At 45.6% G+C, this 23,555-nt stretch overlaps 1 protein-coding gene across 3 annotated transcripts in view; it reads right to left on the bottom strand.

Annotated features, from left to right (window-relative positions):
- Tmod2 (tropomodulin 2) overlaps nucleotides 1-23,555 on the bottom strand; it is a 39,038-nt gene that overhangs the window by 1,061 nt on the left and 14,422 nt on the right. For 2 of the 3 annotated variants that reach the window (XM_075965231.1, XM_075965229.1), the window contains exons 2-9: nucleotides 23,152-23,344; nucleotides 20,090-20,246; nucleotides 17,376-17,498; nucleotides 13,036-13,122; nucleotides 11,316-11,446; nucleotides 8,360-8,467; nucleotides 3,948-4,091; nucleotides 2,144-2,288 (exon numbers count right to left, since the gene is read on the bottom strand). In XM_075965231.1, the coding sequence (XP_075821346.1) occupies nucleotides 2,144-2,288; nucleotides 3,948-4,091; nucleotides 8,360-8,467; nucleotides 11,316-11,446; nucleotides 13,036-13,122; nucleotides 17,376-17,498; nucleotides 20,090-20,246; nucleotides 23,152-23,277 (1,021 nt within the window). In that variant the 5' untranslated portion in view covers nucleotides 23,278-23,344. The remainder of the gene's footprint in view (nucleotides 1-2,143; nucleotides 2,289-3,947; nucleotides 4,092-8,359; nucleotides 8,468-11,315; nucleotides 11,447-13,035; nucleotides 13,123-17,375; nucleotides 17,499-20,089; nucleotides 20,247-23,151; nucleotides 23,345-23,555) is intronic. The other variant, XM_075965230.1, reaches the window with a different exon arrangement.

The raw sequence follows: 23,555 nt of genomic DNA, 5'->3' as shown, positions 1-23,555 counted from the left end.
CAGGATCTCTGACCCCCAGGTTGAGAAGCACTGATGGAGAAGCTATTCACCCCACAAAACTCTATGCCACACACCCAAGGGGATGAACCATCTTAAACTTCAACATTCAATGAATTATGGAAATAAATGGGAATGGCAAAGCAATCTAGTATAAGGAAGAATTTAAATTTAAATCAAGATATGTCTGTCTGGTAGCTGGGAACGTCTCTGTCTGTCTATGGAGCAGTCAGTCCAGGAGAGATCAAGGAGCAGTGAGCTGCTAAGTATTTTCATGGGGATTCACACACAGGGCATCTCCTTGACTTCTGTGCAGCTCTGTCACTGACTGGCCCTTGCAAAGTCCTCAGGTGAACACAGCCTCACCCATGACCTCTGACTATGACTGGGAGACCAGGTTTCTGTAAAGAGAAGCTCAGATTCCCTAAATCTCTTCTTGATTAAAAGCTCCTAAGTTTCCGATGCAGTGGAGTGCACCTGAAGTCATAGTATTCTGAGGCTGAGGCAGGAGAATCAAGAATTGGAGGCCAGCCTGGGCTACATAGGAGTTCCAGGACAGTCTGGGCTATACAGCATTGTTCTGTCTTCAAACAAACAAACAAGCAATTCCTAAATATTGGTCTTCAAAAAATGTATGGTTTAGACAATTGGAAAAATCAGAGATTGAGGTTCCTTTAAACCAGTACTTAGGACCAAAGATATTTTGTTAAGATGGCCTCATTGGGTGGCTGGAGAGACAACTAGGTGGTTAAGGGTATTTGTTCTTTTGGATAACCTGGATTCAATTCCTAGCACCCACATAGTTGCTCATAACTGGCCATAATCCCAGCTCCAGGAGAATGGAGCTCCTTGTGACCTCCAAGGATACCAGACACATACATGTTACACAGACATACATGCAAACTAAACATTCATGCGCATAAAATAATACATCTTTAAAAACTGCCTGATTCTATCCTTCTCTTCCCTCCTCTGATATGGTCTTCATCATGTAGCCCAAGTTGGTCTTTAATCAGGATTTTCCTGCATTAGCCTCCCAAATGTTGGAATTACAGGTACACACCATCAAACCTGACACATTCCTGGTTTGCACAACCCTTTTCTTCTCTTCTTTTCTGCACTTCCTGAGCAGCAGACCCTTTTGGTTCATAGCAAGGGGCTTCTGGAAGCTTCCTGGATTTAGCCAACTGGTACGCTGCCTGAGATCCCCTGTAACTCTCTATGTTCAATAGCCCAAGCTGTAGGAAAGCTGCCACCTACAATGGCTGTTCCTGGGCACGGCCTGGGCACGGGATCTGTTGTCAGTACTTCCAGAGCCTTGCTTTGCCTACTTTTCTTTTGTTTCCTGGGCTGTTCAGATACAAACCTAACATGCTTTCTTTCTGAGTATTGAAAAAACCATGTCATCAGAAGTCAGACATAAGGAACCTGGGACTGCCATGCCCTGTGTCAGAACAGAGAGAGTACTGATGTGTACTGAAAAGCTCTGTGACAGTTTAACCCGTGTAATGTGGCTCTGTGAGAGTACTTCACATGCAAAATACAGAGGCATTCATGTCCCCACATTTAGGCCTGAGTATTGAAAAAAACATGCCAACGTGTGTACATTGGTTAATAAAGCTGATTTGGCCAATGGCCAGGCAGAATAGAACCAGGCAGGGTAGCCACTGGAGAAGCAAGATGCCAGCAAACTGGTAATGCCACAGTCATGTGGCAATACACAGCTTAATAGAAATGGGTAAATTTAAATGTAAGAGCTATCTAGTAAGAAGCCTGAGCCATTGGTCAAAGTTTTATAATTAATGTGTGCCTATGAATGGTTATTTGGGAACTGGCGGGCCAGAAAAGAAACCTCCAGTTACAGAGTACCATCAGCTTGGAAGGAGGAGAAGAGTGTAGAGGAGGCGAGGGGAAGGGAGAGGAGGGGAGGTGAGGGGAAGGGAGAGGACAGGAGGGGAGGGAAAGGGAGGAGATGAAAGACAAAGAAACCAGGTAAGAGCTAAGCTAGAGAAACAGCTCTTCTAAAAGAATGTTGTGTTGAAGTTTAAACACACCACAGACCAGAGGATGACCATGACCACCTAGCCCAGCGACATGGTGTCGGAGATGCTACCAGAGCTCTTCCTACTGATCACACCTGCCTTACCCAGGTCATTATTTTTTGTGATGGCAGCTGCTACTCTTGTCCGTGGCCCTTGCTTGGTAAACTGGTACCCGAACTTGAGGATCCTTGAGTTCTCCTCCAGCATCTGGGCTATCTCCATCTCCACAGCGGTTCCCAACTGCTGCCTCTGGATGTGGATGCACAGACATAAACATGGGATAAATAGGAAGGGAAAGGAAACAGTTACAGGGGAAAACTACATGGCCACCTCCACAAAAAGGTTCAAAGGGAGAAAGCCACCAGAGACATCCCTTCCATGTAGTTTCCATGTAGAAACAAAATGCAGACAGCCCAATCGGCTGATACTCGAAAATGAAAAAGAAAACTAACCAACCAAACAAACAAACGTAACAAAAACAAGAAATCAGGCTGGGGAGATGGCTCAGTGGGAAACGTGCTTCCGTGCAAGCATGGGGACCTGAATTTTGGATCCCCAGACCTATGTTATAAAGTCAGACATGATGGCATGAACCTGTAACTCCATAGCTGGGTGTGCAGAGATAGGTAAATTCCAGAGGTCACTGGTCAACCAGTCCAGCCAATCAGCGAGCTCCAGGTTCAGTGGGAGACCCTATTACAAAAACTAAATCTGTGGTGGGATGTGACAAGAAGAAGACACCTGACATCAATCTCTGGCCTTCACGTGTACACACATGTATTTACAGACTCACATGAACATACACATAAGCAAAAACAATAAAACAAAACCCAAACCAAAACAACAGCAACAAAAATCCCAACAGCAAACAAGAAATTTATTCTGAAGATGAACTGGGTGTAGGACTATATTGCAGTACTCAGGAGATTGAGGCATGAAGCTCAAGTCTAGCCTGTGCTAACCATCGGGACTGTCTCCAAAACAAATACGTGACACAGAACAAACAAAATAAAGAGAAGACAATTCCTGAGTGAGTCTAAGCAAAACGATTATTTGGGCTTCCAAGTCGCTCAGTGCTAATGGAATTAAAGCAGGGATGTTTCTTAAGTAGTGGGAAAGTCTGACAGCCATCAACTCAAAAACTGAATATACTATCCTGGAATCCATATCCCAAATCAATTAAAGATCTAGGATGGAGAGATGGCTCAGCCATTGGGAGAACCTGCTGTTCTTCCAGAGGACCTGTATTTGATCCCCAGCACCAACATGGGGCAGCTCTTGATCTCCTGTAACCTTAGAGTCAGATGTCTTTGACCTCTGGCCTCTGGCACACACACCATTAAAAATAATAATAAAATAAGTTAAAGATCATTGAAATCAGTGGCCTCTAAACAAGAGCAAGTTTCAGTATCTGGGCAGGGCTCCCCTACTTCCTTCCCGAGCACAGTCTCCGTAAGAGGCAACGTCAAGGCTGGGGCAGCACTGGGCTTTGGCTCAGACCACAGCTTCAGAGAATAAACAAGACAGCTGGCATGCCCCTGCTGCCCGGCTAGTTTAGGGCAAGGGTAGCTGGCTCTCTGTGGGTCTGCTGGGCTGCTGAGAAGTTTACTTAAGATCATGCTCTGGGGCTGGGGAGAATGCTTAGTCAGTAAAGTGCTTGTCATAACAGCATGAAAACCCAAGTTCAATCCCCAGGATATACATTAAAAAAAGCTGGTGGGTTGGTGTGCATTTGTAATCCCACCACTGGGGAGGCAGAGACAAGGGGATCCCTGGGGCTCCCAGACAAGTCTACACAGAACTTTGAGCTTCAGCCCACTCCCTATGGGTCTCCCGCCGTGCCCCCCCCCCCCCCCCCCGCCCACTGTCTAAGATGCAAGCTAGCTTTGCCCCCTCCCTCTTCTGTACCTGGTTGTCAATCTTGATCTCTGTCAAGGTGTCATTCTCCCGCAGGGCTTCCACCAGGGCCAGGATCCCAGTTCCCGTGATGAAATTGGATTCTACGTTTAGACTTTTTAAGGTCTTGTTGACTTTCAGCATATCTGCAAAAGCCTGAGTGTCCAGAAACAGTTGTTAGGGTTTCTAATGATTGGCTTTATGAACATTTCTCTCCTGAATAAACATAATTAGTTTCATAGCACTTAAAGAAAACCTTTGTTAAGTCATACTTTTATCTCCAAGAAAAAATAGAATTTAGAGCTGCAACTAAAAATTAAAATAACTCCAGGTGGTGGTGGCGCACACCTTTAATCCCAGCACTCTAAAGGCAAAAATAGGCAGATAGATCTCTGTGAGTTCGAGACCAGTCTGGTCTATAGAGTAAATTCTAGGACAGCCATGGCTACACAGGGAAACCCTGCCTCTGTGGTTACGAGAGCTGGCTGCTCCTCTGGAGGACCTGGATTTGATTCCCAGCACCCACATGGTATGTGTGAGTCTATGTTTTCTCTCATTTTTAATTGTTTATTTTTATATGTATGTGTGTTTGTCTACATGTAAGTCTGTGTACCATGTGTGTGCTTGAGTCAGTGGAGACCAGAAGAGGGTGTTGCATCACCTGAAACTAGAGTTACAGACAGCTGAGAGCACCATGTGGGTGCTGGGAACAAAATCTCTGGAAGAGCAGCCAGTTCTCTTGTGTGTGTGTGTGTGTGTGTGTGTGTGTGTGTGTGTGTGTGTGAAGACAGACTCTCAGGTAGTCTGGGCTGGCCTTGATCTTGCTGTATAACTGAGGTTGGACATAAAGTGCTGATCTTCCTGTGTCCATCTCTCAAGAGCTGAGACTACATACTCACTAAAGGAACACATTTATTTATTTATTTATTTTCTATCTATCCATCTGTCTTACAGTGTTTTGCCTGCATGTGTGCCTGCACACCAGAAGAGGGCACCAGATCTCATTATAGATGGCTATGAGCCACCACGTGGTTGCTGGGAATTGAACGCAGGACCTCTGGAAGAGCAGCCAGTGCTCTTAAGCTCTGAGCCATCTCTCCAGCCCCTAAATGAACACATTTTAATACTCGTTTAAAGTGTTTTAGTACAAAGAAAAATTTAAAATATGCATATAATTTATGTATATGGAGAGATGGTTCAGAGCACTTGCTACTCAATCATGAAAACATGTCCAGATCCCAGCATTGAAGGCTCACAAACACCTCTAAGTCCAGCTCTAAGGCATCCAAAGCCTTCTTCTGCCCTCCATGGGTACCCACACTCATGTGTGTTTACACTTACCTAGACACATACATGCAGATGCGCAGAGACACACGCATATATAGATAACATCTAAACGAATTGAAATATAAATATACATTGAAGTATTTTTGGCCGCACCCAGATGAACTGAGTCAGGACCTCTAAGGCTGTGGGCTGGCCTTCTGCTCCTCCAGTGAGTAAAGAGGTGATTGGCAGACACTTAATTAAAGTCATAAAGGCAACAAGTAGAAGGATGAAAAACAAATTGCTAACAGTGATTGCTTCTAGGGAGTAGACTAAGGGAGTTCTAAACTCTTTTAATTATCTTAATGGCAGCTAGGATGGGAAGAACGGAGACGGAATGCCATATGAAGTGGAGTTTCTCAACCCTGGCATGGCTAAGATCTGGGCTGGAGAATTCTTTGCTATGGGTGTCCTGTTAACAGCCTCTCCGGCTTCTGAGACCTAAGACCAGTAGTACTGTCCTCAACACAACAACCCCAACCATCTCCTGCCACCGCTGCCAGTGTGCCCTGGGAGAAAGGCAGCTCCTGAGCTGAGAATCACCAGGACAGGACAAAATCCTGTGGACTGACAGTTGTTTGAACTGGACGCCCAGGGATATGAGCTAATGGAATGGCGTGGTACATACTCATGCAATGTAAGGTACAATTCTCTCTCTCTCTCTCTCTCTCTCTCTCTCTCTCTCTCTCTCTCTCTCTCTCTCTCTCTCTCTGTATGTGTGTGTTTGTGTGTGTATGTTTGTGTTTTGATTTTGATTTATCTAGACAGGGTTTCCCTGTGTAGCTCTGGCTGTCCTAGAACTTATTCTGTAGACCTGGGTGGCCTTGAACTCAGAGATCTGCCTGCCGCTCCTTCCCAAATGTTTGGATTAGAGGCTCACACCACCACACCCTGCCTACTACTTGGTCTTAAAATTAAATGTCTGCATTTTAATCAGAGCATGAGAGGGGAGTTTGGACAGTCTTTCCCTACAGGACACACCAAGCTTTGGCATTAACTTTCAGTTCCAGAATAATAAAATGCCAGAGCAATTAGTTCTTTACAAAACTTGCAGAACCTCCTGGCAGGCAGCCGAGATCATGCTGTTTTATCCTTTATCTTAAACTTGAGAAAATACTTTTTCTCCAACTGAACCAAATGGAGCACGCACAGCCAAACATAACTTGGAGTTATTATACCCAAGTTCAATTCAGTTCAGCAAATATCTGAGCATCTATTTCATGCAATGGGATAACAATGTCAGGAAAACATAGACATGATTTCTTAAATGTTATATAAATAGAGTAGAAGTACATGTCTCAAAAACAGATTTGCTTTCTGTACTTTATGGGATTGTACAAAAACATACTTTCCTGGGGCTGGAAAGATGGCTCAGCAGTTCGGAGGACATGCAGCTCTTGGTGAGGACCCAAGTTCAGTTCCCAGCACCCACAGCAGGCTGCTTACAGCCACCACTAACTCTAGCTCAAGAGTCCAGATACCCTCCTCTGGACTTCTTGATCTCTCTCTCTCTCACACACACACACAATTTAATTAAAAATTAAAATAAGTCTTTTAAATCTAACGGAAACCAGAATACATAGCTTCTCTGCTGAGCAAATGTAGCCACAAGAAGTACAGCTACTAACCCTTTGAAAAATTGCTAGCTTGAACAGATGTGCTATAAATGTTTGAAATCTACACTGTGGATTTCAAAGATGAAATATGAATAAAAGAATATGGGAACCGTCAGTATAGTTCTAAAATATATCTATACACCTACACATCTCTCTATATATATATTTATATTTTTTAACATTTATTTTTATTTTATGCATATGAGTGTTTGGCCTGGAAGCATGTCTGTGCACCATATGCATGAGGTACCCGAGGATGCCAGATCCCCTAGAATCACAAGGGCTTGTGAGTTGTCTGAAGTGGGTACTTTGAATCAGTGCAGGTCCTCTGGAAAAGCCGCAAGCACGTGTAACTGCTGAGCCATCATCACGTCGGGACAACTTCGTTTTTCTAGTTTGACTTAAGAGCTGATGTCGTAGACTCTCAGGCTGATCCCCAGAACCCCTATCAATAACAAATTGTCGCCCATGTGTCCCAACAGGACTGTGTGTGCAAATGTAGCAGAGAGGAGCCAGGAAGACCTGGTGGTGACTCTCGGCTCTGTCATTCCTTGCTATACCTGGGATAATCTACCCTCTCTTTTGTTACAGCGGGAACTAACAACAGCACGTATTTGAGCTCTACAGTGATGACTGGGTGAGGCGATGCATGCAAAGCTGAGCGACCAGGAAAGCAGACAAGAGAAACAGCAGTGAAGGGATGGCAACACCAGCATTTATTTGGGCCAAAGCTTCCCTGTTTGGATGAATGCACAAAATGCACAAAAGGGCATAGAATGCATAAAAGGGCTAGGAGTTTGGTTATGTTCCTTCCCATATTTTAATTAACCGAATGTCAAACAAAATGGGTCAGTATTTTGGATGTTTATAGTATGCTTGGAAAATTAATGCAATAAAGATTAAGATAAAAGACACTCCAACATTTTTTTTTTCATATGTGCCAAGCTCAAGTGGGCTTTTGGGGCCATAACATCCAATGACTGCTACAGAAAGCTACTGTCGAAGCAAAAGTTGCAGAATGGTTTTTCTCAACACAGAAAAACTCTAAATATTTATTTAGCCAAATGCCAAGATGCTTGTCTCGTTTCTTTTTTGGAATGTGCGGCGCTGACAAGAATCCAGTTAATTCAATATGTCTGCAGTGCACAGGCCCCGAGCCTGGGCCTCAGAACTGGAAGTTCGTTAGACTTAGTTGACCAGATCTAAGACTTTCAATTGATAAAATAAGTTCAAAAGAATCTCTGAGAGCCAGAGATGGCGATTTCATGCCTAAATCTCAGCCTAGGCAAGCTGAGGCAGGGGGATTCCTGGGAATTCAAGGCCAGTCCAAGATACATAGTGAGTTGAAACCAAGGCCACATAGCAGACCCTCTCTCAGGACAACTAAACACAAAGTTGGCTAATTTTAAACAATAAGAAAAAAAAAACTAAAAATAGAGTCTCCAGCAAATGACTTCATATTGTGTTTCAAGTCTTACTTACAAGGGCCACGGGGTCATTGCTGCGGGTTGCAGCCAGACTGAACTTCTTCACATGGGTGTTGGTCTCCAGAGCCTTGGCAAATTCCTTCAGGGTTGGGATTGGAATGTTCTACAGCACAGAAGACAGGGCTAGTTACAGACCACTCACGGCCACTCACCCTCTGCTGGAAAATAGTTTTTCCATTTTTGATTGGACCCAGAGTCTCACATGTGCTAAGTATGTGCTCTGGGCTCCACTGTCAGCAAGACCCCTGTAACTTTATCACCTTTATTTAGATGGCTGATTTCATATCCTCTCTCAAAGTTCGCCCAAGTGTGCTAAGCAATTCTGGGTGAATAGCGCCTCCTAGTGTTCAGCACAGGAATGTAACTCAAAAGAGTTTTCTTTTCATCTAGGATAGGTTAACAACTGAGGTCTCTCATATACATACCCTTAGATATTCTTTTCTCCTTGGCCCGAAAACTCCTGCTGCCTTTCCCTCCAATTGTCTACTCAGCTCTGAAGACTCGGCTGAATTCCTTCCTCTTTTGTTTATGAGTTCTCCTAGGCAACTCAAAACTTTTCCTGTCCTACAATTCCGTAACATTTTGGGGCTTACCACATCATGCTGCCAACATCTGGTTAGCGTTTTGTCAGTAAAGACAGAATGGATCCTAACTGGGTCTCCTGGAACCCAGGCTGGCTTCAGTCTGGCCTCAGTTTCACTATGTGGTCAAAGCTCCCTTGAACTCATGGCAATTCCCCTGCTTCTACTCCGACAAGGTGGCATCTCTACAAAGTGAGGCCTCTTGCCTACAACATGGGCATGCTATGTTGGAAGTGAATCCTTTGGATAAACGCTGTGAGCAACCACATTTGTTTGTAATCAATTTCCTTTCCTTTTTTTAGATTTATTAATCGTACTTTATGAGTGTTTCGCACGCATATTTGGATGTGTGCCTGCACACAGATCACAGAGCAAGGACTGAACACTGCAGAAGTATGCAGCAGGCAGCAAGGGGCAGCCACAGACACGCACCTGGCTGCATTATGGACAAGCTGAGTGACTGTGGCAACTTAATCTCTCCAAGTCTCACTGAAGATTACTGAGATGAGGGATAGCCAAGTGTACACTCCATAAAGACAGTATTACTGGGGCTGGAGAGATGGGTCAGTGGGGAAGAAGAGCACTCGCTGTTCTGGCAGAGGACCTGAGTTCAGTTCCCAGCATCCATGTTGGGTGGCTCACAACTGCCTGTGATCCCAGCTCCAAGGGATCCAATGCTCCCTTCTGGCCTTCACAGGCGACTTCACTATGTGCACACACCCACATACAGACATCTATACACAGTTAAAAATAACACCTTAGAAGCAGTATTAGATGATAGGGATCAGGCCAATAAAAATGAACAAAACAAGCCAGGTTGGAGGTACATGTCTGGAATACCATCTTTAGGGAGGTGGAGGCAGGAGGATGGAGAATTTGAGATCAGCCTGGGTTACACAGTAAGTTTAAACAGTTTAAGGCTAGTCTTGGCATGACAGTGAAACCTTGTCTCAAACTAGCCAACCAGTCAACCAATCAACAGAAGAGAATGAATATAACAGGCCTTAGGCAATCCGTATTTGTTCAGGCTCCTCCCCGCTCCCCATCTCTCCTTCCCTTCAATAGCAGCTGATCTCAAACATGGTCCACGAACGAAGCTGTGTGACTAGGTTTCTAACTAGACTGCGAGAAAACGCTAAGCAAACAAGACAAGAGCCTTGTAATCTCTGCTCCTCCATAACATGGGGGGTTCTCGGAATGTGCTTTCGCGCCCCTCCCAGGTGGAGGGGCATAGGCGGGAGTTGACTCCAGATGACTCATCACAACTGGCTACTGGGATTTGTTTATATGCCCCTAGGAAAAAAAACGATGTTTTTGCCGCATGTGGCTTGTCCTTGTGATTGTACATTTTACTCAGGTGACTTTTCTTAACCCTCAAAGTATAAATTGTCTTACGCTCTGAATAAAGTTGGCTATTGCATGAGACTTCAGTCCGGCTCATGTTTAGGCCCCACCCTCCCAGGTTCACACTGCCATCTAGAGTGGCAACAGCAAGACTTATCATCGAAAAGAATAAGATGGAAATGACAATGACTGTCTGTGACTTCAGACACCAGGTCATGGAATACACTGTTATATGTTTCTAGCTACTTAAAAAAAATGTTTATTTTAGTTGTGTGTGTGTGTGTGGTGTATGTACATGTAAGTATATGGACCAACAGAGGCCAGCAGTGTTAGATCCCCTGCATCTGGAGTTATGGTGGTTGTAAGGCACTTGATGTATATGCAGGGAGCTGAAGGTAGGTACTCTGCCTTCAGAGATGCAATTGATTCTAGCCACTGAGCCTTTAGCGTGGTCTGGCCTCTTGCTCTCTTTCACTCTGGGATCACTTTCTTTGGGGAAAATCAGATGTGGTTGTGTGAGGACACTCAAGGAGCCCTAAGGAGAGGTGGAAAAGTGAGGTCCCTTGCCTACAGCCACATGGGTGTGCCATCTTACAAATGAATCCTTTGATAACTTTAGCCTGGACTGGCAGCTTCACTGTGGTCTCATGTGAGTGCCTGTGCCAACGACCCTTCTAAATGATTCTTGTATGCCTGACATTTGAAACTACGGAAAGGGGCTGGGAATACCTAAGTGGCTGTAGCACACAGATGAAGCCTTGGGTTTGACTCCTAGCACTGAAAATAAAAAGCTGAATTTGTTGCTCAGCAGCAGACACGATGTGCTTATTTGGTCCAGGTACTATGATTCTCTTGAGCAGGTTCTAGAAATCACTCTTCTTGTAGACCCATGCCTTTTGACTGGGTTACTCTGTGTGAAGTCAGTGACTTGGAAGGACTGAAAGGCAGTGTAAGAGCAGGCAGTCGACCATCTCCAGCCAGCCCAGTGATGCCAGGAGGAGCCAAGAGGTTACGGCAGTGATGTACCTTGATGTTGTTGAGGTTGACCTCTTGCAGGTTGGGGTCGTTGGCCTTCATCTGCTGCAGACTTGCTTCCACATTTGTGGGGTTCGGTGGCTCCTCAAATACTGGTTTGGCTTTTTCACCTTTGACAACATCTACAACACAAGTTTTAATTTATAAAAGATAGTGGAAAAGGCCCTCTATCAAACTAGCAATGACTTTGGCTAGAAAGCGCCATTCTTTCACATAGAGTCTAAGATTCCAATATCAATGATATATCGAAGGCTGATTCTTACTGAGCAGGAACAGTGGTACTTTTCTGGGCAAGTCTGCAAGGGAGATGCTTTTCAGCCCCCTGAGGGGACTCAGTGGCTGACACTACAGAAGGCCCTGGAGCAAACTCCAACCCTCAAGGCATCCGCTGCAGTTACTGATGCACCACACGGACCGCCCCACACCATCTTCACCAGACCACAGGCTCTGAGATGCAAAAATGGGCACCACGATGAGTCTCTTCATTCCCCAAATCCTTTTTCAAAATTCTGTGTGATGCTGAGACTCGAACCCAGGACCAGCTCAAAGCAAATGTTCTACTACTGACCTACACCTCTATCCCCAGCTCCCAAATGTTAATTCCCCTCTGGCTTCCTCATCACTGCTCTCCTCCAATCTCCATTTTGCAGCTTTAGCTTTGGGAAAGGCCTGGAAAGACCAAGGAACGGAAAAGAAGGATGAGAAACACGTGAAAAGCAATTGTTGGGGGCTGGAGATGGCTCAGCAGTTCGGAGCACTTGCTGCTCTTGCCGAGGGCTAGAGTTCAGTTCCCATCACCCGCACGGTGGTTCACAGACTTCAGCAAGTCCAGTTCCAGGGATCTGAAACCCTCTTCTGACTTCCCTGGGCAACGGATATACGTGTGTACGTGTATGTATGTGTGTGTAAACAAAATTCATATATTCACCTATATTCATAAAAATAAGTGACAAATAAATAAATTACTCGAGCCAAATATAGCCAGGACATGCCTGTAATACTAGAATTTGGGAAACTGAGGCAGGAGGATCAGGAGTTTGAGGCCAGTCTGCACAGTGAATTTCAGGCCTGTCTCAAAACAAACAAAAACCAAACAACGACACACACCAATTTATCAGAAAATATTTAGAATGCATATAACATACAAAGGATTAATATTCTAATGTACAGAGAGCTCCCCCATCTTATCCTAAGACAAGGCTTCTCTGTGTGTAGCCCTGACTATCCTGGCACTCAATCTGTAGTCCAGGCTGGCCTCAAACTCAGAGATCTGCCTGCCCCTACCTACTGAGTACTGGGATTAAAGGCCAGGGTATCCTTCATGCTTTCTGGGGGAAAGTAGGTATTTGGAGTCCAACGGCCAGCATCCATTACCAAGACCAAAATACATTGGAATAAAAAAGGGAACATAGTCAAGTTTCCCTCACTGATTAAAATATCCTTTGGAACATGGAACTCTATTTGCATTCCTAGTCGACTCTTCAAACTTACTGGGATCTCTTCCCCCCTTCCTGGACAACCTGCCTGCCACGAAATGTGTGTTCTGTGGCCCTAGCCACACTGCCAGGCTGAGCGCCCACCATCAGCTTCTCCACTGGGTTTGACTGCTCAGAGCCCAATGATTCCTTCTAGAAGCAATGGGTCTCCCTCCTATAGGCACCAGACAGAGGCCCTGAAGCGTCCCAAGTTCCCAGATTCCTCATCAACTTACTCCTTACAGGCCCCTTGTGGCCTTTGCCATTGGTCGTTTCTTCATCAAACTTCGGATTGTTGAGCAAATTGTGGACTCCAAGGACAGCTGAAAACACAGGCAACAAAAGCAAGCACTAAGTTTTGGAATACACGTCAGGATGGCTACACGTTCACTTGAACACAAGTGAACACAAGTGAACAATTCTTGATAAAGCACCTTTCCTGGTACAGTGTGTGGTGTGTGTACAGCATTCAATAAAGTTACTGCTAAAATCTCCCAAGACCATCAGCATCTCTACATGCCCCTGTGTGTTTAAAGGTGCAGGATCCTCTGGGATCTGAGAACCCACTCTGCAGCCACATCTTCCAACCACTGAAACATTGCTAGGCCCCTATTCTGGCTCGTCTTAACTGTCAATCTGACACAACCTAGAGTCATCTGGAAAGAGTCTTAATAAGGAATTATTGCAGTTACACTGGCTGCTGGTCAAGTCTACGGGGGTTGTCCTGACCATCAGTGACGTAGAAAGATCTAGGCCACTGTGAGCACTACCACTTCACAGGCTGGGCCCTGAACTGTGTAAGAGAGAAGAAAGCCAGCTGCACAGAAGCAGAGGAGTCTATGTGTTTAGTTCTCTCTGCTCCTTGACTGTGGCTGTCGTGTGACTAGGGGCTCACCTTTCCCTCAGTGATGGACTATACCCTGGAAATGTAAGTCAAATAAGTCCTTTCTCCCCTCACTGAACTGCTTTGGATCTGGGCGTTTTGTCGTATCAAAATAAAATTAGAACAGTCCCTTAGTTAAGAAGACTCACTATTTTGCCAGGTTTGGTTTTGTTTTTGTTGTTGTTGTTATTTTGTTTCCAGGCTCTTGCCTTATTGCCCTGGATAACCTGGAACTCACGTGTAGGCTAGGCTGTCCTCAAACCCAATGTGATCCTCCTGTGTTCCCAAATGCTGGGATTATGGGTAGGTACCATCATATCCACCTCCATTTAGTTTTCTTATCTGTAAATTAAAACACGGTGAGATTCAACTAAGGATTTTGTTTTGTTTGAAGTCTCACTATGTAACCCAATCTAGCCTGGAACTCTTCACATAGACCAGGCTGGCCTTGCTTCTGCCTCCTGAGTGTTGAGTGTTGAGATCAACACTGTACCAACAAGCCTAACTACATTTAAGGATTTTAAAGATCTAACGTGTGCAGATTTATGCTGCCCCCTCCCCTGACTCCAGAGGCAGAAGCAGAAAGATTGTGGTCCTCTTTCAATAGAAAGGCAGTTGTCCTTTCTCTGCCTTCGAAAAAGAAGAGGAGGGTTATCAGGAACAAAAGGTCAGCTGAGCATAAGAAGGTCCTCAGTCCCGGGTGCTACACTGGAACTGACACCGGGAGGGAGGCCGGCATTCAGGGAGCCACACTATGGGCAGGGTGGTGCTGGGCAGGTTGAAACCGATTTCCCTTCTAGTGAAATCACAAGCACAAGCCTGAGATCCTGACTGGACTTTCGAAGGGAGTCAGCTAACATGGTAGAAAGAAGGGCCAGTGGTTAAGCCAGCAAGAGCGGGGTTAGAGGCAGGAGTGTGATAACACACATCACACTTGAGACGCGAAAGGATTCCAGGTCAGTGAGGGGCCATATAGAGAGTTCAAGATTCGAGGCCAGCCTGGAAAGCCTACACTACACAGTGAGACCCTGTTCTGAAAAAACAAGGGCTGGGGCTATAGCTCAGTAGTAGAGCACCTGTCTCGCATGCCCAAGGCCTTGGGTGGGTTCAATCCTCTGCACTGCAAACAGAATAGAACAACAACAATCATGGAATTAGTGAGTGTGTGTGTGTGTGTGTGTGTGTGTGTGTGTATGTGGAGGGGGGGAGGCTGGAGCACACAGAGTTCGAACCCTGACTGCCACACCCTAACTGTGTGATGGGGAAGTCATGAATGCCCACGGAGTCTGCCTCCTCATTAACCCCAAATTAACTGATTGTTAAGTTGATTAATGGCTAGGTGAGCAAAGCACACTCCTGGCTTTCTGTGAGCATGTCTCCTGAGTGGATTCACTGAGGGGAAAAGCCTTGCTCTGAAGCAGCTCCACCCCGTGAGGGGAAGAAAGGAGAAAAAGAAGAGCCATTGCCCCGCCTTCCACACCGGCACAAGCAATGCTTCCACCCTGCTTATCTCTCCCGCAGGGCCTTCCTTCCACTCACAGGCTGTTTTCAGTCTTCTAGAAAGATCCACCCGAGAGAAGAGGCTGCATGTTTTCCATCCCCAGAGAAGGCTTGCCACTGAGTTCTTAGGGAGTGTCTGATGGGGAGGGGGAGCTGAGTCAGGAGAAACAAAGCCGTTTCTATTTGTGTTATCTCCCTGGATTTATGGCGTGGATTCCAGGCTCAGGCATCTTCAGAATGATGGCTTCTTCTTTCTCCTTTCTCAGGTGTTTCCTGAGATTCAAGTCCCACCCTGCATTCCTTCTTTGGGCAATTCCAGTAAAGCCTGTGAGACAACCCTTGGGAAAAGCAGTAGCTATGGAAGAATCTCTCCACAGTTACCACAGGCCCAAGATGCCCAGTCACTACAAAATGCCTTCCTCAGCGGGTGACTCACACGCTCCAGAGACCTCCGACAGATGTATGGACATGTAAACCTGATGTCACCTACTGATATCATCAGAGATGGATGGAAATGTGTGGAGACGGCAGCCACACTAGAATAAGGCAGAGCAGGAAAGAGATTTCTACTACGTCTTCTAGGGGAATAAGAGTCAGCATTCTGGGGTTGGGGAGCAGCTAAACTGATAAGCAACTTCACTTGAAAGCACAAGAACTTGGCTTAAAAGCCCAGAACTTCTGTAAGAAACAGGAGCATATCAGGTGTGGGGGTGTGCACCTGTGATCCCCATGCTGGGGACGTAGAGTCAGGCAGGGCTTTGGGCTCAACAAGTTAAGGCCCTTGCCACCCTACAATGTAGCTGGATGGCCTGAGTTTGAACCCACGTAAGGGAGAAAGAGGGAAGCAGCTCTGTGAAGCCGTCCTCTGAACGACAACGCACATACTGAGATTAGCTGTGACTCTTCATCCTCCTGCCTCCACTTCCTGAGCGTTGGGATTAAGAACACACACCACACCTAGCTCTCATTTTCTCTTAAAGTCACAGTCCCACTCTGTAGCCCATGCTACTCTAGAAAGGAACTATGTTGCTCACCCATCCACACCACACTGGATTTTTGTTTTGAGAAAGGATTTAATCTGGGGGAGAGACTTGCTTTTCATTTCTTTTGTATTATTTGAGCTTGTTATGTCTACATGGTAGTCTGAATGCTAACGGTAACCACGGACTCCTGTGTTTGCATACTTGGTCCTGAGTTGGTGGAACTGTTCAGAAGGATTAGGAGGTGTGGCCTTGTCAGAAAAGGTGTGTACTGGGGTAGGCTTTGAGGTTTCAAAAGACGCATTCCCAGTGTGCAGACTCTCTGCTTCCTGCTTTTGGGTCCAGATGTGAGTATTCAGTTGCTCCTGCTGAACATGTCTTTGCTTCACCGCTATAGACTCCAACCTTCTGAAACCAAAAGCTCAAGGAAATACTTTCCTTTAGAAGTTGCCTTGGTCATGATGTTTCCACGGCAACAGGAAAGTAACTGAGGCGATCCGCATGTAAAATCAGTTAAAATAACAACCCTGTTATCATCGTCTTGTTTCGGTTTGTTAAGGAAATTAGAAGGCTAGATGACCGACCTCCTGGCATAAATATGGCAATTGTGAGGGAGACCAAGAACGCCACAGAAATGTGACCAAAAGGCTACAAAAGGTGGTGGCACACACCTTCAATCCTGGCACTCAGGAGGCAGAGGCAGGCGGATCCCTGAGTTTGAGGCCAGTTTGGTCTATAGAACAAGTTCCAGGACAGTCAGGGCTACACAGAGCAACACTTTTTCAAAAAAACAAAAAACACTGAACAAAAAGAAATGTGACCATAAAATGTGTGAATCCCACAAATTCATTTTAATGTGGAAGTTTCTGGGAAAGCATATGGGGATATTATTTCATTAATTTTTAATATTCTATGTAGGCCAGGCTGGGCTCAAACTCACAATAATCCTCCTGTCTCAGCCTTTAGAGCGCTAGTGTTACCATTTCAGGCATCGGTCGCCATACCTAGCTTGCAATTTTATTTTTTTCAAGCTCTCAATACTATTCCATATCTGTTCTCTTTCTATTTATCACAGGAGTTTTGTAGGATGGGCATCATCAATAAAACCGGCTGCTGCCACCTCGGCAGCGCCCACCAGCTACCAGAAGCTCTGAGGTTTGCACCAGGGGAGTGAGTGCAAGCCTGAAGATCACCAGCCGGCCAGAGAACTAACCTGCAAGATCGTAGAGTTCAGTGTCAGAGGCGCTGGCCAAGGCTTCTTCCAGCTCTGGGTCCAGAGTCACTTTTTCTTCTTTCGGAGCTTCTACAGGCTTTTCTTTGGGGATAAACACTCTCCCTTTAAATCAGAATGAAAACAAAGATGACCGTGCTATACTGCCTATGGGTAAGGCACCAGACTGAACAGAAGATGCACCGTTGGCATGAAAGACACGTATCGCTGAGCTGTTTTATCATCTGAGGTCCCTGGTCCTGATACCTCACTGGGCTCCCCTGGGCTACACTCGTTTCAGCAATTAAGCTTCTTTCTAATGGCGATAGTATCGTCAACTTGACAGGGTCTAGGGAAGGCAAGGCTCCGGGCATGTTTACGAGGGAGTTTCTAGACTAGGCTAATAGGGAAGACCCACCCTGGATGTGGGTGGCTCCAGTCCATAGGCTGGGATCCTGGAAAAGGAGAATTCACACTGAGCGCCAGCATCGTCTCTCGGACTCCGGCCTGTGGATGTGAAGCGAGCCTGTCTCCGTCTTGGGCTTCTGCTGTCACGCCCTCCCTGCCGCAGTGGGCTGCACTCTGGAGCTGTGAGCCTAAACAGACCCATCATTCCTTACGTGCTTTTGTCAGAGCAGGACAGTCACTGCTCCACCAGCCATCTCCCAAGCTACAGGGTGCGGCTGTGTTGTATCTTTTTTAAACTCAGAAAGCTCTAGCCTTCCTTCGTCACAAGCCTCCTCCAGATGAACCTGGATCCGGGGCTAATTTGCCAAAGCCACTCCTCTCCTCAGAGAAGAAATGACAAAAGCATTCCCCTTAGTATTCTGTCATTATCTAACATACGATGGGATTTTATTGAAGGTTTTTTTTTTTTTAATTTAGTTTAAGCTTGTCACCATCTGGTAAGTCCAACAGCAACTGTGTTACCATAGAAACATCTCATACTCCATAGTAACCCACGGCTGTTTACCTGACTCATCACTGATCAGCTCTACGTTCTTAATTTCCTTCTCAGTACAGCACAGAGGGGCGACAGGGATGGTTCGTGCTCAGTGCTCTGTTTTCCTTGCCACTGAGTACAGGCTTAAAGACCGCTTCCCTTCACCGGAGCTCAGAGGAAGGGGTACCGCCACCAGGTCACCCGGCTATACTGCGTGTTCTCAAACTGATACCGAGACCACACAACAGCCAAAGTACACAGCAAAGTGATGAACATGGTCACAGAGCTGCGAAAGCAACGCCCAGGGGCCATGGTCAGCAAGAGGGCTGAATACAGAGAGGGCTCAGGGGAATCTGAGACCCTAGCATTTAAGCTGAGAGCTTCATGGTTTTTTAAAACATAATGGGGATATGGGTCAGAGAAAAGAGCCGATGAGAAAATTACCTTGAGTTGGACAAATCTGGGAACATGAGCAATGACACAGGCTGAGACTTAGCAAGGAAAGGAGAACTGTAGCCAAGAGCTAGTGGAGGCTAGACCCATGCTGAGGTTGCAGCAGGAAGTTGGGACATTATGTAGGAAGCATGCCTGAAATTCCAGCATTGGAGGGAGATGAAGTCAGGAACAGAAGGAATTAACAGTCTATTTAGGCAGGAGAGGTGGGGAGGGAAGGGACAAGGGGGAACAGGAAAGGGAAAGTAAGGGAATGGAGGGAAGGGGAGGGAAAGAGAGGAGGAGAGAAGAGGGAAGAGGGGGAGAGGTTCTAGCATGGGCTTGCTCCTCACAGCCTTCCCAGTTACATCCCGCTCTTTCTTTTACTAGATGACAAGCATTTGAGGGCAGAACAAGGTCTTATATACCTGTGGGTCCAGGGTCTGCCATAGAGTTCTGTACTGGGGATAGCAAATGCAAGATGAATGGATGACAGACGGGCTTGTCATCACAGCATGAAGTTAGGGAGTCAGGCTAGAAGCTCTCTAGACAGAGCAGAAAGGCCTTGCCGAGATGCCTGCAGCGGAGACCCAAAAGGCTGAGGGAAACACACCATTGCCTGTGCATCTATTTCGGGTAGGGTGCCGCTTTACATTTTCAAAGCTTTGTCTTGAGACTTTGAAATTTTTTTTTTGACAAAATTAGTTTCAGAACCATTACATCCCATGTATTCATTTAATTCATCACATATCCGGCCATGCTTTTTTTTTTCCTTTTATTTTTATTTTTTTTTTAAAGAAATATTTATTTATTTATTTATTATGTATACAATATTCTATCTGTGTGTATGTCTGCAAGCCAGAAGAGGGCAGCAGACCTCATTACAGATGGTTGTGAGCCACCATGTGGTTGCCGGGAATTGAACTCAGGACCTTTGGAAGAGCAGGCAATGCTCTTAACCACTGAGCCATCTCTCCAGCCCCCTTTTTTTTCCTTTTAAACTAATAAACTTTAATTTTGAGAATAGCTTTAGGTTCATATCCAAATTAATCAGAAAATTCTCATATATCACTCCCCCACACTGATCTCCCCACTAACATCCCACACTATAGTGGGCGCATGTGTGACAACCAATGAACCCATAAAGCCCCACCGTCATCACCCGTGAGCTGTGATCTACCTTAGGGTTCACTCTGGGCGCTGCATCTACCAGCCACAGTCTTCTGCAATCCCATGTGTAGTCCGCAGGCTTCTTTCCTCTTCCCAGGTCAGCTCCTTTGGTTGATGCCCTATAGTATGTTAAGGGCACCTTGTCCCAAGAGGTGCAGTCTGCGGCCCTTACCTTTCTTTTCTCCTGTGAAGGGCACAAAGTCCTCCCTGTCCTTCTGCTCCAGCGCCTCCTTCTCCAAGTACATGAGGAGGTGCTCTCGGTCAAATGGGCCAGTGGCTGCTTTCTGGGTCTGGTCTTTCTGTCGGAATCCAGCCGGTAGCATCGCACTCTGACAAGACAGGTACGAGATGAAGGGAAGACATGTGCTGGACCGAGTTTGCTATTTCTTTACTCTTTTGGACTTGCTGTACGTGGAAAAGTGGTGGTGGTGGGGGGCACGTATACTGGCTGAGGGCTGGGGTCTCTAGGATGGTTCTAGGGACGTGTTATTCTGACCTCCTTTGCTAAGGGAGGAAACCCAACCAGCTCAAGGGACATAGTGACAGGAGCAGCAGCCTCCGGACCTTCTGCAGCTGCCTTCTGGAATGTGGAGGGAGAAGGTCTTTTTGTGTCCATCACGATTAGGTTTGGTCAGGTATGCACACAAGAGCTCCTAAGTCAGGAGTCTGGATAACTACACTCACTCACTTCTAAACTGTTTCCTCCAGACATAGCTGAGAGGTAAGGAAATACTATGGTGTATGTCGATATTTGCCCGAGTAAGATTCATTTACTTGTCTTTCTGAGACACAGTCTCATGTAGCCCTGGTTGGCCTCAAACTCACTATGTAACTGAGGCTGGCCTTGACTCCTGATCCCCCTGCCTCTGCCTCCTGAGTGCTGGGATGAAGAACATGTATCAACATGCTCAGCTTTTGTTCTAAGTTTTTTGTTTTTCTTTTTTTTGCCCGATAAAGTCTCACCACATAGCACTGGCTGTCCTGGAACTCACTATGTAGACCAGGCTAGCTTTGAATGCTCAGAGATACATGTGCCTCTACTTCCCAAGTATTGGTTTTTTTTTTTTTTTTTTTTTTTTTTGGTTTTTCGAGACAGGGTTTCTCTGTGGTTTTGGAGCCTGTCCTGGAACTAGCTCTTGTAGACCAGGCTGGTCTCGAACTCACAGAGATCCGCCTGCCTCTGCCTCCCGAGTGCTGGGATTAAAGGCGTGAGCCACCACCGCCCGGCTACTTCCCAAGTATTGGGATTAAAGGAGCGTGTCACTATATCTGGCTTTACTTTCGATTTTTAAGTCAAGATCTCACTTTGTAGCCCATGCTGACTTAGAACTCACTATGTTGCTCAGGCTTGACCCAAATTCACAATCTTCCTCAGCCTCCCAAGTGCTGGGATGATAGACATGTGGCATTATGACCACCTGCTCTGATTAAGCCCCAAGTTCCTTCCTTATATGTATAAAAATATTATACTTAAACAAAAAAAATTAAATGTTCAAAGTACCTGGTACAGCAGGATGTCAGATAAATAGCTTTATTTACTTACATATTTACAGTTAAGTCACTATTTTGAATGCCTCCAATTTTAAGTTTAAGATAATGTCATCAGGGCTGAAGAAAATACTTGCTAAAGAAACACTATAACGAGATATTGAGCTTTTTAAGAACTGATAAAAATATTAAAAACCTTCCCAAATTCACTTGATGTTATGAGGATAACCATCTACACACTATCAAAGAATTTCAAGTTATTTGTGTATTTGAACAAAATAATACCAGTTGTGGTAGCACATGCAATCCCAATACTTTGGAGGTGGAGGGAGAATAATCAGAAATTCAAGGTTATTCTTGCATACATAATGATTATGAGGCCTGTCCCTGCTATTAGAGACCCTGCCTCAAAAAAAGCAAGAAGAGAAAAATATGCTATAAAGTCAGGCATGGTATTCTAGGCTTATAGTCAACACATAGGAGGGCAGCTTAGGCTACATACCATGTTCCAGGCCAGCCTTAGCTACACAGTGAGACTCCATCTTACACACACACACACACACACACACACACACACACACACACTAAATAAATAAATAAATATTAATTCTGGGCTGGTTGTAGCATTACATATATTTAATCCCAGCACTTTAGAGGCAGAGGAGGGTAAATCTCTATCAGTTTGAGACTAGCCTGGGCTACATAGTGAGTTTCAGGCTAGACAAGACCACATAGTGAGATCTGCCTTTAAAAACAAAAGTCTGGGCTGGGTGGTCGTAGTGCTCGCCTTTAATCCCAGTACTAGGCGGATCTCTGTGAGTTCGAGGCTAGCCTGGTCGACAAGAGCTAGTTCCAGGACAGGCCCCAAAGCTACAGAGAAACCCTGTTTCAAAAAACCAAAATAAATAAATAAAACAAAACAAAATAAAACAACCAAAACCAAAACCAAGTTTGACTAGTATGGTGGCTCATGCCTGTAATTCTAACACTTGTGAAGTTGGAAGATAAAGACAGCGGGGATTCAGGTCATCCTCAGCTAAGCAGTGAGTTTCCAGCCCACCTAGGCTACAAGACCCAGTGTCAACAAACAAAAGAGTCTGGGGCTGTAGTTTAGTTGGTGGAGAATTTGCTTCACTTTCATAAATCTCTGGGTTAAAGCCCTAACAGGCTGAAATGTCTGTAATCCCAGCACATGGGAGGTGGAGGCAGGAAGATCAGAGGTGTAAGCTCATCCTCAGCTATATAATATACAATATTCCAGGACAGCCTGGACTACATGAGACCCTATCTCACAAAACTAAAACAATGATTAAAAAATAAAACCAAAGGAAACTACACTACAGAGGTGTTTTCAACAGCACCTGGGACATTTACCAGTGTGGGATCTGTGTGGGTCACCCTTGTACATGTGCCTTCCAATTATGATAAGGATTTAATACCAGTTCCCCCAAGGACTCTTAGGCCCAGCAAAGGATCTGACACTTGGAAAATACTCAGTTTAGTCCTACACTAAATCAGACTGTTCTTTCCCAATGGGAAACACTTTTCAGCCTCTACGAACTAATTTTTGAGAAATACACCTGTCATTTCTCACTGTAGTGACCCTGGCCCTGAACCTGTAAAAGAGCATCAGCAGCAATGGGGAAGAACCCAGAATTCTACAGGGGGGCTGCAGGCACTTCGGAGAGCCTGCCCCCTTTCTCCCATGCTCTCTTAAGCACCCCACTCCAGTTCCATGCCACCAACCTCGGGATCTAGGTCATCCAGAACATTTTCCAACTGTTTCAGCTCCTCCTCTGAGAGCTTGCCAAGAAGCTCATCCTCATCAATGTTCTTGTATTTCTCCAGCTCCTTCTGGAAGGGGAGCGCCATGGCTTCGCAGGTCCACCTTTCTCGTGCACTTGGAAGTGGGCCAGCTTCCCAGGAATTCACACTACCACTGTTAAAAGAGCAACACTGTCATCTCCTTGCTGTAAACTGCAAGATTAGTAATGGATTGTGCTACACTGGCCATGGATTCTACCGCAAAGACAATTCATCTGGAAGGCAGCATTGCCTTCAAATCCAGAGCAGGGCACAGCCCGCGGTATTTTCACACACAGCATTATTCCAACTATGTTTTTCCCTTTAGGGTAGCCCTGTAAGAAAGA

This window comes from Microtus pennsylvanicus, chromosome 3 (genome assembly GCF_037038515.1).
Source record: "Microtus pennsylvanicus isolate mMicPen1 chromosome 3, mMicPen1.hap1, whole genome shotgun sequence".
Taxonomy (NCBI): Eukaryota; Metazoa; Chordata; class Mammalia; order Rodentia; family Cricetidae; genus Microtus; species Microtus pennsylvanicus.
The sequence above is the reverse complement of the archived record's forward strand: the minus strand, read 5'-3'. Positions and strand labels throughout refer to the sequence as shown.